Source organism: Aspergillus pseudoviridinutans (assembly GCF_018340605.1).
Source record: "Aspergillus pseudoviridinutans IFM 55266 DNA, scaffold_3, whole genome shotgun sequence".
Taxonomy (NCBI): Eukaryota; Fungi; Ascomycota; class Eurotiomycetes; order Eurotiales; family Aspergillaceae; genus Aspergillus; species Aspergillus pseudoviridinutans.
In genome coordinates, this window is record NW_025091283.1 from 2,516,231 (window position 1) to 2,531,245 (window position 15,015).

Here is a 15,015-nt window from a genome sequence, read left to right on the forward strand (position 1 = left end):
AGCGGGGGCTGTTTCTCCGACTCCCGCGATATCGGATCTCCATCATCAACTGCGATCTGGGAGGGAATTATCCCACGATCTACCGCTGGACTACGGTTTCTGGCCTATTGAGAAGCTTGACAGGAGTTGCTTCTGTTATCTATCTCGGCATTGGGGTCGATATTAGCTAGACAGGTCCGACTTTGACGTTCAATTGCTAGAGTCACTTTGTGAGTCACTTTCCGCCGCTATACAATATCTTCCCGCATCTCCATCTATTATACTCCAATTTAAACAGCAATTGAGTGGAGTTGCGCTTTCTGGCACTGTTGCTGATTCTTTTCAGGGATATTTGAAGATATTCATGGTTTCTCCGGCTCAGCCCGCAGCCGCAATGGCTGCTTTCGCCAGGATGGTGAAGGGCCAAGTGCGCAACTACTCTGCTCCTCTGGACATGGCCATTCCTGCCTCCAAGCAGAAGTACATCCCGTCCTCTGGGTCCTACCCGAAGGGATTCCTCGTCTCCGGTACCCATGTTGGTGTCAAGGCCTCCAACACCAAGTTCCCGGACCTGGCCTTGATCTCCTCCGAAACCCCGTGCTCGGCTGCTGCGGTTTTCACCACCAACAAGTTCCAAGCGGCCCCTGTTCAAGTCAGCAGGAAGACGCTTCAGAGCCGCCAGGGACAAGGCATCCGGTCAGTGGTTATCAACTCGGGCTGCGCCAATGCGGTCACCGGTAAGGGAGGTATGGAGGATGCAGTGAATATGGGCAGCAAGGTGGACGAGTGCAATGGACTCAGCGAACCCAGCACGCTCGTCATGAGCACTGGCGTCATTGGACAATGGTACATTCCTCTTCCATGCTGTCCGACTTTGCAAAAGGCCATGAAAATCTGACTAGCCATGACCTGCCAGCCTTCCTATCTCCAAGATCCTTGACAAAATCCCCACGGCACACGCAAACCTCGCATCCACGCACGACGCCTGGCTCACCACCGCCCGCGCCATCTGCACAACAGACACCTTCCCGAAGCTGCTATCGCGAACCTTTACTCTCCCCTCGTCCCCCGGCCGCACCTACAGCCTCGCCGGCATGACCAAAGGCGCCGGCATGATCCACCCGAACATGGCCACTCTCCTGGGCGTGCTCTGCACCGACGCGCCCATCGACCCCTCCGCCCTGCAGTCCCTCCTCAAGCACGCCGTCTCGCGCTCGTTCAACTCCATCTCCGTCGACGGCGACACAAGCACAAACGACACGGTCGCCATCCTCGCCAACGGCGCCGCCGGCGGCGCCCCCATCAGCTCCCCCGCCTCGGACGACTACACCGCCATGCAAGACATCCTCACCTCGTTCGCGCAGTCACTCTCGCAACTCGTCGTCCGCGACGGCGAAGGCGCCACCAAGTTCGTCACCGTCCGCGTCCAGAACTCCCCGGACTACGAGTCCGCCCGTCTCATCGCTTCCACCATCGCCCGGTCCCCGCTCGTCAAGACCGCCCTCTACGGCCGCGACGCCAACTGGGGCCGTATCCTCTGCGCGATCGGGTACACGCAGGGCGTGGCCCCGGGAACGGTCGTCCCTGAACGTACGAGCGTCAGCTTCAAGCCTGTTGATGGGAGTCCCGTGCTCAAGCTGCTTGTCAACGGTGAGCCGGAGCAAGTCGATGAGGAGCGTGCCAGTGTCATTCTCCAGGAGGAGGATCTGGAGATTGTCGTTGACTTGGGTGGTGGTGAGAAGGGTGAGCAGGGCCTGGGTGGTGAAGAGGCTGTCTACTGGTTCTGCGATTTCAGTCACGAGTACGTGACTATCAATGGGGACTACAGGACTTGATTCTCTCGAGAGGAAATATACCACACCACGAGATGTGCTACATTCGTATATATACCCAACGATTCAACAACCCAAACCATTCTGTGCCGACACCTCCAATATGTAACCGTTTAAGTAGCCAGATGTGGTCTGGTTTGAAATCTTTTGTTTTCTAAATATGGTTACAAACTGAATGGAACGCTATGTACAGTTGTGGCTCTCTTTTTGACGGAAAGAAAATCCCAGCATGCAAGAACTCCCAATCTGACAGTAATACAATCATACGTGCAGATCCCTGATATTTCCGTCGCAGATTCCAGCCACAACAGCGCATCCATCCAGAAATCAACGAGGAAGAATCAAAGGAAATTCGATAAAACTTCAGATTCCTTTCTCATACTCATCAAGGCTAACCCTGCTTAGTTACCGGGAACAAGGCCCTTGAGGCCCGATCCGATATCGCCTTCACGTGCGGCAATTTCAAAGTAGCCGTAGATGATACTAGATGAAGCTTGCGTTAGTGACAGTATCGCAACAATGATTGGCAAGGGATATACTCACGTCACGGCAAGGAGGATACCAGTGCCGCTGCCAAGGGCGCCGAGCAGGTCGGAGGTGACGGAGAGGGCACCAATGCAGGCACCGCCAAAGGCGGCAGCAGTAGGAATGATTCTCTTGAGCTCCTTGTACATGCTCTGTTCACGGTGGCCGGCCATCACAAGACCCTGGTCCTTGAGCTGCTTGGCGACATCGCGAGGGGCAGAGCCAGAGACCTCGATCCAGGTCTTGGAGAAGAGGGCGCAGGCGACCAGCATGAATGCGATGTACACGGCCGTGTGAATGGGGTCAAGGAGAGCCTCCTTGAAGTTGAGGGGAGGGGACATGTAGTAAGCGATACCCGAAGCAGCGTGAAGCTGGGCAGAGCCATCGCGGGGCTCCCAGACACCGAGGAGTCTGACGAGGAGGTTGTCGGAGAAACGAGAGTACAGCATCTGGCTGACGAGGAAGATGTTGGAGCACAGAGCGGATTGCAGCATGATGGGCATGTTGGAGGTGTAGAACAGGCGGACGGGGTAGGAACCACGCATGCCACGTTGACGGGAGGACTTGACGGGGATCTCAACACGGAAGCCCTGCAGGTAGATGACAGCAGCGAAGACGAGAAGAGTAGCCAGCAGGTTCATGACGTTGGGCAGGTTCTGGCGGTAGAAAGCTTCGCGGAGAGCACGCTGCTTGTCGGGCCAGGTCAAGAGCAGGTGGAAGAGAGCAATGATGGCACCCTCAAACTCGGGACCACGGCCAGTGTTGATGGTAGTGGGAGAGAAGGCCTTCCAGACAATCGACTCGCAGATGTTGGTGGCAATGAAGAGGGAGATACCGCTTCCAAGACCGTATCCCTTCTGGAGCAGCTCATCCAGGAGGATGACAACCAGACCAGCGACGACGAGCTGAACGATCAGCAGGACGCAGATACCGGCACCAAGATCACTGGGCTGGCCGTAGAGACCAGTCAGCACGTAGACACAAGCCTGGCCGAAGGAGAGGATAATGGCGAAAAGCTTCTGGGCGGTCTGGTAAAGTTCGCGATCGGTCTTCAGGTCAAGGTTGACATCGATGAGGTGGGTACCAGCGAGGAGCTATGACAGTGACCAATTGGTTAGCTGCTAATCTATTCCCGAGAATCAGAAGCAAACCGGCTGAAAACATACCTGGAAAACCATGCCGGAGGAGATGATAGGGGTGATACCCAGCTCCATCAGAGTACCACGGTTACTGGCCAGCATCATACGCAGCCAGTACAAGGGGTCCGAGGTGTCGGATGAGACAATGCCGTAAAGAGGCATCTGACTCATGACCAAGAAGATCAACAATGTCAACTGCCCAAGACAGTCAGCGATTCAGTTCCCCGTTCGCGATCCATCAGAATGAACAACATACCCCCGTCCACATCAACTTCTGGTTGAAGGGCACCTTGGTTTCAGGAGCTGCCACCTCCGGCAGGAGGGGCGTGAAGGGCTTGATTAGATCAAGAAATCGAACTACAAGTCAAACACCAGTCAATATGGATCAATTGGCCCGAAAACGAGAGCTATCGCGACGGGGAATGCGATCGCGTGCAGAGACAACTCACGTCCGCTCATGGTGGCTGTCGACCTCCTGTGTCACCAAAACAATTATGGGGTGGAGGAAAGAAAGGTAAAAATGAAGCTGGAGCTATAAAGCCAGCCGAAGGAGCGAAAGGTGTTGAAAAAGAATTACCAAGGAAGAAGGAGAAGAGAAAAGAAGAAGGGGGAACTGGAATTATTGCACACGAGGAGGGAAGAGGTGAGGTCGAGGAGGTTTGGTTTGGGGCCCGAAGCAGAGAGCACTAGGACCAAGACAGTAGACGCCTCGCTGGCCACTTTACTGTCTCCAGCCACGCTAACCCCGTTGAGGCCACCTGGTCTTCCCCCGTTAATACCACTCCGCATGATTCAAGATCAGGAATTGTGGATGATACTAAGCTCATATTCAGATGACTCATTGTACATGCATTATGCAATGCATGAATTCAGCTTGACGTTGACGGGTATCCCACACGCTTCACTTCAAAATTCCCCCTTAACCGACTACGTGCATTTTTGTTACTTAACGTCCTTTGACGGGAATCTTTCTAGTGGGCTTGCCAGCTTTTGATGTGCTATTTCCCTCATCAAGGGATTCGATTGGAGTAGTATATAACTATCGACCAGATTAGTGGCATAGAAGCAGTGATATATCCGGATATCCTAGCTCGCAAACTCCATGATAACGTCTCGCGCAAAATCAAGATCCGACAAGACTAAGACAATCGTCGACAACAAGTTCAAGCTCACTCAGCCGTAGCTTCAAGCCTCGATTCTCCTCCTTGATGACGCCGAGGACACCCCATGCCTCCGAGGCGGGCACCCCATGGCAGATATTACATTTGGACGTGTGACCCATCCACGAACTAGTGATACCCGTAGAGGCAAGTCCCTTCAGAACGCGGTCGTACGTAGACTGGCGCACCGGTGGCGCCTGAGCCGGTTTCGACTCTTTTGTACTCGGCTGTATAGGGGTCGACGTCGGGATTGATAGAGCGATTTGAGATATGTTGGGCGACGGTGCGATTGTTGAAGTTGGTGATTCAACGCCATCACGGCGTGAGAAGATACTTTCTGCGAGGCTCTCGTCGCCAGAGTCGAAGCCCGAATCGCTCGTATAAGTACCATTGCTGGCTCGCTTCAAACTGCGTTTCGGTGTCTGCAATTCAGCCCCGATGTCGGAAAGGCTCTCTTCGTCGCTCGACCGAACAAGCATCACGCTGCGTCGACGCGCGTCGTCTTCTCGCCGGCGCAGTTGCCTTTCCTGCTCGAGCTCCTCGGCCATGGCCCTCATGGCCTTCTCCTGCTGGAGCACCTTCTCCGCCATCCCATCAAGCTGGACCTTCAGGTGTCCGACCCGCGTTCGAGTCTCTTCCAGTTCTTCCTGCGTTTCGTTCTTCTCCGCCAAGGCTTCATGCAGAGCGAAAGTCCTCTGCTTGTAGGCTGCCTGCAGCCGTCTAAGAAGGTTATCGGCGTTGGTTCGTAAGGCACTGAACGCTTCTTGTCCGTCGAGGTCGAGAGATTCTGGTGGGAACAAGGCAGCAGTTATGTCCATATTAAGAATCTCATCATCTGCAGGTTCGGGAAGCTCCGGTCGGCCCTCTCCCTGGCGCTTGAATGCAAAGAAGTTGAACGGATTCGTCGATGTAACTTGTTTGAGGGGTGAAGAGGAACGCTTTGATGCACGATTCAAAAATGTCCCAGAGGGTGCCAATCCCAGGGCATCCTGCTCCGCTGCCTGGGGCACCATGGTCAGATTCACCGGCTCTGACTTGCCCTGAAACCAACCCGATAAGAGTCTCGCGCCTACTTCGAGTGTCTTTCTGGTAGAGTTCTCGGACGCCGGACTCGAGGATCTGTCACGGTCGACTAAGTCTTCGTATGTTTTGGGCTGATCTGCAAAGAGCTGCTTGACCGATAGGTGCGGTTGCCGGCGAATAACCTCAGTATTTGCCCGACGGTGGAAAGATGTGTGTGCGGATGTAGGACGGTTTCTCTCCGGCAGTGGGGTTAATGTATCGGTTAGCTGTGATGAGGGAGTCGGAGGAGTGTCCACCGCGTTCTGGTAGGAGGGCTGAATATCTTCGTCGAACTGACGGCAGTTATCCTGAGCAACAGAAGAAGCTGGAACTGAGGTAGGTTCGAGGTTGTCAATGACGACAGCAGTCGAGCCTGGCATCGACGAGTGATCACAGTCCTGGAGCATCGTGGAGCTCGAGCTTTGACTGGTCACTGGTCACTGGGTGATAGCGGATATGGGCAGGAATGGTAAAGGTATGCAAGCGATTGCACCACTTGGACAACGGCTGGAATGCCACGTCGATAATTGCCCGTTCAGTCCAATAATACACGGTTACCCACGTCAACCATTGAAGCGGAAAACAAAAATAGGGAGAGACAGATTCGGCTACTCTGTACTCAAGCCCGTCACATATGACCGAGAGATCTGCGTAAATATGCGGAGAGGTAGGTAAAAGGGCGCAGCGATGATAATATGAACTACCTGGAGAACTTGAAGGGTCAGATTCAAGGGAAATAAGTCAATGCAGCCTTAAGGAAAGTTAGAAAAGGAAATGTAGCAATGGTAATCAGTCTAGGCTGGAGGGTGGGCGATGATCACAGCGCCAAGCGATAGCAATCAGGAGAACCCACACGTGCCCCTGTCAGGTCCAGGAGGACACTAGAGGATCGGAGAAAGACTGCTAGTATCGATAATCAATAGTCGGATACTATCGAGCTGTTGGAGCCTTTTGAGGTAGTCTTTTTGATGTCGAAGTCCGTTGGACCATTGAAACATCAAAATTCCTTCCCTCTCTAGTCGAGCATGCAAGTGTGCGGCTAGTATAATGCCATTTTGTAGAGCTTTCCCCTAATTTAACAGCGACCGCGGATTTCACGAGGCTGGGGCTTTTAGCGCCGATAGAGAATAAGAATTAAGAGGATGAAAATCATACTCGGATTTGCCCTCCGCAGATCATCGAAAATGGGGTGGCTGGGGATGGAACAGCTTCCCTCCTGCTCCACAGGATAACCTATTGACTGCTAGATTTATCTGACCCTTCATCTCAAGCCGCGTGGACCGAGCCACTTTTTCTTGCCTCTCCCAGGATAGATCATTTCTGTTGAGCGTATGACGACCACTTTCTTGTCGTTGATGGGACGACGTCACTCCTATATTGAATCCTAGACCACACTGGACGACGTAATGAAGGATACCATTTAGTCAACGTCGTAGATGGGATGATGGCTGGTGCTCTTATTCAAGGCTCAGAAGTGGAATCATTTTTGCGAGGGGCCCGTGGCAGATTGATTAAACAACGTGTTGATGATGCCACAATACACTGCGGTTTTCACTTTTTTTGATAGAGGCTAACGAGTGACAAGCAGCCGGAAATGTCTATGATAACCATGGATGTCGTCCTTGGACATCCGTGGTTGCGGCCTAGTGGTTCCCCCGACACTGCCGCTCATCAGATACGGAAATCAATCATCGATCTATCTGTTCGCAGAAAACAAAAAAATTTCTTAGATTGGTCCCGGTTCAGGCGCAGAATTTATGTAAATTGACCCCAGTATCGCACTTCTGTGGATGCTCGATGGTCGATGAATTCGCGCGCCATAATCATCCCCAGACGGCCTTGTAAGTTTTCCGCAATATCCTCACGTTGAAGCGGCCACCAACACCAGGATCCTATTGCTCCGTCTCGGCTTCTCTGCTTCTTATGTGCTGGGACTTGGAAAAGTCTGTCCTGCCGATGAAAGCATCTCCCTGCCGTAAACTCGAGGGAAAGCAGAGGTCTCCTACATGACGGCGCGCTGCTTTCCTCGTCTACTTACATGAATGAATTGAGTTGATCTCTCATTTCACTCTTGTTGAGGTTCGAAGACTCTGCTTACTTCTAGAATGACCAACTCCCTAGTTGATAAGCCGAGAGTTTCCTGTCTGAGCCCCCTCTGAGAGTTCAAGAGTTCTTAAGGATGCACCCTCTTGTCGTCGGAACTTCAGTGACTTCACCATAGTCACATGAAAGGTAGCTGATCATGCCCAGTGAGAGGCTTAATATAGGTAGGGTTGCATATTGAATTAACTGAGGAGTACATACGAGGCCGCATTCCTGTGCGTGGCGCTGTAAGCTTCCACGCGCAACTGGGTCAAGCTCGCGTGAAGGCTGACCTTGTTGACCAGACAGCGCGCTATCTCAATTGCGAGTTGCGGCAGCTATTCGATGTGGATAGCAGTGGCATATCTACCCAGGAGGTCAAAATTCTGAGCCAGGATTCCGCGGGTTCTTCCCTTGTTTGCTGCCCTAGATCTCGTCAATCATGACGATACAATGCATATGCAGCCCAGATGGGCGATCTGCATTCTTAACATGTCATACCCTCATCTAACGGTTAATTCTCCGTTCATTGCCCTATTTGACATGTTTAATAAAGGTATCTGTACGTAAGAGCAACGGCCGCGTTAGTTCCTCACAATCGAAGCTGAGTTTCACATCAATGAGTGGCTAAGCGAAGGCTGCCGTCATGCAAACACTGGCAGCTTTCTGTCTGATAGCCGACATCAGCAGCACCACTCTGGTTGTTCTCCTGACAGTCCCTGCCATTCAAACCTTACTCGAATATGCAGTGAGGCGCTTTCGTGGATTCAACCGGTATCTTTGCGAATTCTATGTCGATCAAGATGGAGAAGCGGACAGAGCGTCGATTGCCGCGTCCAAAAAGAAGTTTGAGAGGGTGTTCATTATGATCGCTGTCATCAGCGGGGGTATAACAGCTTCAACGCGGGCAATTGTGTCTGGAGCAATGTTTTCCTTCAACATCTGGGCACAGATCGTTCACTGGGTGAGTAACTGCTGTCTACGTCCAGGGTATGTCTAATGATAATCGTTGCTAGCTTCTTCAACTCATTCAATCAACGGCCCTTGCAATAGAGAATTCGCCCACGGCTCGGTACTCTCTAGGATGGAAGCAAGCGCTCAGTGCTTCGGTCACCATCACTAGCCTTACATGGGAGCTGTTCGCAAGATACAAGATTGGCCTTTTGGACGATCTCCTCTCTTATACAATGGGTGTGGAAATTGGTGCAGCGATATTGATCGTCATCATAGGCCTCTCGCTGCCTCGGCGCCCTGATGTATACCGACATGGAACCGCGGTCGACAGAGAGCTTACTACGTCCTTTCTAGGCCGCATGACGTTCAGTTGGACTAACCTCCTAATTCGACAGTTTTCTCGCAAAAGTGGCGGTAACATTGACCATCTGCCGGAGTTGGATTTTGACACTCGAGCAGAGAACCTTCAAGGATCTTTCGCGCAATCATACGCCAAGACTTCATGCCATGGAAAAGGCAGGACGGACTTATGTAAAATCCTTGTGTTCTCGAATCGCCGGCATCTATTGTACCAGCTTGCTCTTTCAGTCCCGGCGAGCTTCCTTGCGTTCGGACCCCATCTTTCCCTTCTTCAGATTCTTCGGGTTCTCGAGAAACGCTCTGGGGCTGAAGATGTTACTGCTGATCTGTGGTTCTGGGTGTTGGCATTAGGGATATGCACAAGCCTATCGGCATGGCTTGAGGCTTGGATTGGTTGGATTGCTTCTAATAAACTTGCTATCCGAGTGTACGAGCAGCTCTCCGCTGTTATGTTCAACAAGGCCCTGCACTCGGTAGCATCGTGTCACGGCGATCTGAAGGGCAACGGAGAAGAAGACTGTGCTCAAGGTACACAAGTTGCTGTAAATCTTGTCGCTGTGGATGTGCCACGGATCGCTGGAATTGCAACTTTCCTCTACAGCTTCGTTTTAGCGCCGATGAAACTCGGAGTCGCCTGCGGACTCCTGCAGCACGTCCTTGGCTGGAAGAGCCTCTTGGCGGGAATGACTACTTTAGCCCTCCTCATGCTTCTGAATCATGCATGTATGGCTAGATATACCCGGGCAGGGAAGGAACTGATGGCCTGTCGTGACCGCAAAATCATCGCTTTGACGGAGGCCCTTCGCGGTATACGACAGATTAAGTTCTCTGCGGCCGAGGATAAGTGGGAAGAACAGCTGAACCAACTCAGGGATGCAGAATTGCTTGCCCAGGCGACCAGCTTTCGGTGGAATGTGATATGTTTTTCCCTTTGGGTTCTGGCCCCAATCCTTCTGTCTGTAGCATCTCTCTCCGTTTATGCTATCAGCCAAGGAGAACTTACGGCATCTGTTGCCTTCACCGCAATTTCTGCTCTTACCTCGATCGAGATTGCTTTGTCCAGCTTTCCGGAGTTAATCACAAATGCAACGGATGCCTTGATCAGCATAAAGCGCATTGGAAACTTTCTGGACACCCCTGAGAGAAACTCTTCTATAGTACCGTCGTCCAGCATCCGCTTCGATAACGCCACAGTCGCCTGGCCAGATAGTGCTCAAAGCAGAGATGTTCCCTCAGAAACACCCTTTCTGCTGCGAAACTTGACTGTACACTTTCCTGAACATGGATTGAGCCTTGTGTGTGGCCGAACAGGCGCTGGCAAAAGCTTGTTGCTCGCTGCGATACTCGGCGAATGCAAAATTCTGGACGGCACAGTCAAAAGGCCGTCAATCATGTCTTCTAGAAGCATGTACAAGTTTCCTCGTACCGGACAGGATTGGATCATAGACTCCGCAACGGCTTATGTTGCTCAGACTCCGTGGATAGAAGCAGCTACGGTCCGCCAGAACATCTTATTCGGGGTGCCGTTCAATGGGGAACGATATAGGAAAGTCCTCTTCGCATGTGCTTTGGTCCGAGATCTGCAAATCCTGGAGGATGGTGACCTCACCGAGGTCGGACCGAACGGAGTGAATCTGAGCGGCGGCCAGAAAGCACGTATATCTCTAGCCCGTGCTCTCTACAGCCGCGCAGGCATCATAATCATGGACGACATCTTCAGCGCCGTTGATGTTCACACCGCGCAACATCTGTATGAGCATGCTCTAACTGGTGAACTCGCAACTCGCCGGACTAGGATCCTCGTCACGCATCATGTGCGACTCTGTCTACCGCGGGTGGACTACGTGGCTTATTTAGACGACGGGAATGTCATATTCGCTGGACCTTTGACTCAGATGAGAAACAGCAGCGTGCTTGAGGAGCTTCTTGGCAGACAATCCGATGTCGATAACACGGCAGTTGGGTATGAGAATCCTGAAGCATCGAGGTCCCAGGACCGTTTAGCATGCTCCAACGAAAGATGTCGAGGCTGCCCAGCAGATCATGGGTTATCACAATATTCACGTGTTTCTAAACGCCCTAGAAATTTTGTGGAAGAGGAAGTGCTTGAACAAGGGGCTGTTCCTTTGAGCATTTTTCGTGGGTACATCCAGAAATGCGGCGGATGGCGGGCATGGGTTGTGCTGGCTCTCTGCTTTGCTACATATACTGGCCTGGCGCTCGGAAAAGTGAGCTTCCCCTGATGCTATATTGATCGATGTTTCAAATACTTTCTGGACACGTTAGCTGATCTTTCAGTAGGGTCGGTGGCTGGGCTTATGGAGTGAGCAAAAAAGCTCACTGTTTGCCTCGTCTGGAGTATCGCCTGAGCTACAGTTCTACCTAGGAGTATACATCGCCCTGTCGGCCGTTGTTTGGATAGTAGGCTCATTGAGGTCCTATCTTGCACTCACCGCATCGCTTCAGGCTTCGCGACGTCTTTTCAGCCAAGTATTGCACGCCGTCTTCCGAGCACCACTTCATTGGCAGGACACCGTGCCGTTAGGCCGTATCTTGAACCGATTTACGGCAGATTTCAACATGATTGACTCGCGTCTGGGGTTCGATATAACGCTTCTGTTAGGCGAGGGCATGCAAGCACTAGGCGCTGTCATTGCCGGAATATTAGTCAGTCCTGTCATCATCATTTTCTCTGGAATTGTAGCGTGGGTTTGCAGCTGGTACGCCCGCCAATATCTGGCCGCAGCACGACAATTGAAGCGACTCGAAAGTATAAGCCGAAGCCCTATTTATGAGCTGCTTGCTTCTTCACTTAGCGGGCTCTGGACGATCCGTTCCTATAAAAGGGTTGATTCATTCGTCGACAGAATGCATGGACTGATCGATCGACATGCTCGTGTCTACTGGAATCTTTGCCTCTTGAATCATTGGCTTAATCTCCGTATCAACTTCAGCGGCGCTCTGTTTACGACTGCAGCGGCAATGACATTCACTATCCTGCAAGACCTGAAAGCGTCATCAGCCGGTTTCGCGATCAGCTTTATCATTCAGCTGAGCGCAGCGCTTGCCATGGCGATCAGAATGTACGTCATGTTCGACTTGGACATGAATTGCGTGGAGAGAGTGTTGGAGTACTCTGACATCAAGACAGAACGATACGATGGCCAAGATGCCCCGGCTGCATGGCCGTCCAAAGGCCATCTGCAAGTCGAAAATCTATCAGTGGGCTACGCACCCAATCACCCATTGGTTCTCCGTGGGATAAGCTTTGATGTCGAGCCCAACGAACGAATTGGTATAGTAGGTCGTACCGGGGCAGGCAAGTCGTCGCTGGCGCTGGCTCTTTTCCGGTTTCTCGAAGCTCGGGAAGGGCGCATTCTCATCGATGGCGTCGACATTAGCCAGATCAAGCTTCATCATCTGCGTCGTCGAATGGGTATCATCCCGCAAGATCCGACATTGTTCGCCGGCACGATCCGGTCCAACCTCGATCCTTTCCAAGAACATGATGACAGCGATTTGCTTGCTGTCTTAGATCGCGTACAATGGTTAGCACAAGATGCTAGCAGGCCCTCGGCGGGGAAGGAAACAGCGGCTAAAGGGTCCAGCTGCCAGTCATCATCTCCGGATTTGCTGCAAGAAAAGACGCATCATTCTCCCCTCGACGCCCGTGTCGCGGGGGGAGGGTCGAACCTTTCGCAGGGCCAGAGACAACTGCTCTGCCTGGCTCGTGTCATGCTTTCCGCACCCAAGATCCTTGTGCTGGATGAAGCTACCTCAGCGGTAGATACTGCTACTGACAGGGTGATCCAGAAGGCTATCCGGTCCGACTTTGGGCAGGGGTCAACAACGATGCTAGTGATTGCGCACCGTATTAGTACCGTCGCCGACTTTGATCGGATTCTGGTGCTCGACGCTGGTAAAGTAGCAGAATTCGCTTCTCCACGCGTTCTCATGCAGCTGAAGAACGGGATATTCCGGCGAATGGTGGAAGAGGATGCAGAGAGCGAACATCTCAAACGGGTGATATTCCGCAACATCTGACTGTAATGTACAATTACATAATTATATACATTGTAACAGTCTCCTATTTGATATAGAACCATTGATCTTAAATAATGTGTAAGAGGAATGGGACCACTGATTGTGTGCGTATAGAATGGCTATAGACTGCGGGAGCTCCATTGCCATTGAATCTTCTCCGCAGCGAGTCCGCACCTGTTTTCGCTTTTACCATCGTCTCCATCAACCACCACCACAAAGAGAGACACAGCATGGCACCTCCAGCTGTAGCTGCGTTGCAGCATCTCTCAAATGCACTCGCAACTCCCGAGCAATTGTCTAGCTCCTCGTCGTCCATTGATGGCGTCACTCCCGACCTAGAGACGTCCCTCCGATTCGCGGGCGCGCAGCTTACCCACGCTGCTGGCATCCTACTGCGCCTGTCGCAGGATATCGTTGCGCAGGCCATCGTAACTTTCACCCGTTTCTGGATCGGCTCGGAAGGGGGAAGCATGCGTATTTATTCGGTGAAGGTTTGTTCTCCGAGATTCGTGTGGTCAATTGCTGTCTCCTAGTAACTAACTAGATGCACCCTCCCAGGACGTTTCCGCCGCTGCTCTGTACTTGACCGCGAAGCTTTCGTTCCAGCCGACGTCACCTCGATCCGTCCTCAACGTCTACAACTTCCTCTTGTCCAAAGAAGCGTCTCCACTGTGGTTCGTCAATCCCAGGGGCGTAACAGATAAGCCCGCCCCAGAAACGTACGTCCTCTCCGAAGGAGGCTACCAGACGCAGCGCGCCGTCCTCCTCCGAATCGAATCGGTCATCCTTCGCACACTKGGCTTCAACACGCATGTCGCCCTACCGCATACAATCGCTCTGACGTACCTGCAGACGCTCGGCGTGTCTTCATCGGCTGTAGCGCGGAGGGTATTCGAGCACTTGAATGGATCTCTGTTGTCGCCCCAACTACTCTACGTCACGCACCAGCCGAATGCGCTTGCTGTCGCGGCTATATACCTCGCTGCTCGAGAAAAGGGTGTGAAGCTGGTGGATGGAGAGTGGTGGGAGGTCTTTGACGTCGATCGGGAGGAGCTGGGGTTCTTGGTTGTGGCTATGGGGAGCTTGGAAGGATTTGCGAGGGCGGAGTTCGACAAATGGAAGACACGGACAGTGCCGATGAACGTGGAGGATTTGGAGGCTGAGATCGAACGACGCAGGATGATGGAGGAGGGCGAGTGAGGTTGTGGAATGACAGCTCTGACAGTGTCAGAGTTCCTTCAACTCGATCCATCAGAGGATCTCAGCTGCCGTGAGGGTCACAGTACGCTCTATGTTCCGAAACTCCAGGCGAACAAGCTGTTTGCTGTTTCATCCGGACCTTGCTTGGCTTGCGGTCGCTAAATACTGGGGAATCTCATGGACGAGCTCTTGACAGTATCGATGACACAAACCCACGGCGTCACTCGTGGTATTGTGTCCCTTGAGAGGATCTCTAGGATCTCTTATTGACAGCACGGGCGACTTTGGCTCGCTATTCTGCCCTGGCGAGATATGGGAACTGAATCCATACAAGCATGTATATGGCTAAACATCTACGTCTCTGGAGACATGATTGCGTCATCATCAGTGTCATGTCAGTCAGGTGAAGCTGATCATTCGACCGGCCTCCTTAAATATAGCTGTAGCCAAAACAATTACTATTGAGGTCAGCTCTTATCTTTCCCGTGATTTCTGTTTGGGGGTGGTTGTGACGCTGCCTAAGCCACATGATGTAGCCCCGCGTGAGGAACATAGAGACAGTTCCGCTCTCCGCCACTTCTGTTGATCATCATCCAATCTTCACAACTCAACACAACTTGACTATAGCACACGTTATCGATTCCCGCCCGCAAGAAGATAATCTTCAAGGATCCCGAA

At 52.3% G+C, this 15,015-nt stretch overlaps 5 protein-coding genes across 5 annotated transcripts; 3 read left to right on the plus strand and 2 right to left on the minus strand.

The window, feature by feature from the left end:
* Positions 1–373: 373 nt before the first annotated feature.
* Positions 374–1,814, plus strand: Asppvi_004598 (bifunctional ornithine acetyltransferase/N-acetylglutamate synthase; the record flags this gene model as incomplete). Its single annotated transcript, XM_043300548.1, has 2 exons — positions 374–825; positions 896–1,814. 2 exons carry the CDS (start codon positions 374–376, stop codon positions 1,812–1,814), a joined length of 1,371 nt encoding a protein of 456 aa, XP_043156483.1.
* A 398-nt stretch (positions 1,815–2,212) lies between these two features.
* On the minus strand, positions 2,213–3,934 carry Asppvi_004599 (translocon subunit SEC61; the record flags this gene model as incomplete). Its single annotated transcript, XM_043300549.1, has 5 exons — positions 2,213–2,294; positions 2,355–3,430; positions 3,503–3,670; positions 3,732–3,832; positions 3,925–3,934. The coding sequence occupies 5 exons, from the start codon at positions 3,932–3,934 to the stop codon at positions 2,213–2,215; spliced, it is 1,437 nt and encodes a 478-aa protein (XP_043156484.1).
* Positions 3,935–4,598: 664 nt separating this feature from the next.
* On the minus strand, positions 4,599–6,104 carry Asppvi_004600 (uncharacterized protein; the record flags this gene model as incomplete). Its single annotated transcript, XM_043300550.1, has 1 exon — positions 4,599–6,104. The coding sequence occupies one exon, from the start codon at positions 6,102–6,104 to the stop codon at positions 4,599–4,601; it is 1,506 nt and encodes a 501-aa protein (XP_043156485.1).
* Positions 6,105–8,425: 2,321 nt separating this feature from the next.
* On the plus strand, positions 8,426–13,137 carry Asppvi_004601 (putative ABC bile acid transporter; the record flags this gene model as incomplete). Its single annotated transcript, XM_043300551.1, has 3 exons — positions 8,426–8,743; positions 8,796–11,321; positions 11,395–13,137. The coding sequence occupies 3 exons, from the start codon at positions 8,426–8,428 to the stop codon at positions 13,135–13,137; spliced, it is 4,587 nt and encodes a 1,528-aa protein (XP_043156486.1).
* A 230-nt stretch (positions 13,138–13,367) lies between these two features.
* Asppvi_004602 (putative cyclin) lies at positions 13,368–14,337 on the plus strand (the record flags this gene model as incomplete). The annotated part of the gene is made up of 2 exons (XM_043300552.1): positions 13,368–13,628; positions 13,696–14,337. 2 exons carry the CDS (start codon positions 13,368–13,370, stop codon positions 14,335–14,337), a joined length of 903 nt encoding a protein of 300 aa, XP_043156487.1.
* Positions 14,338–15,015: the final 678 nt, after the last annotated feature.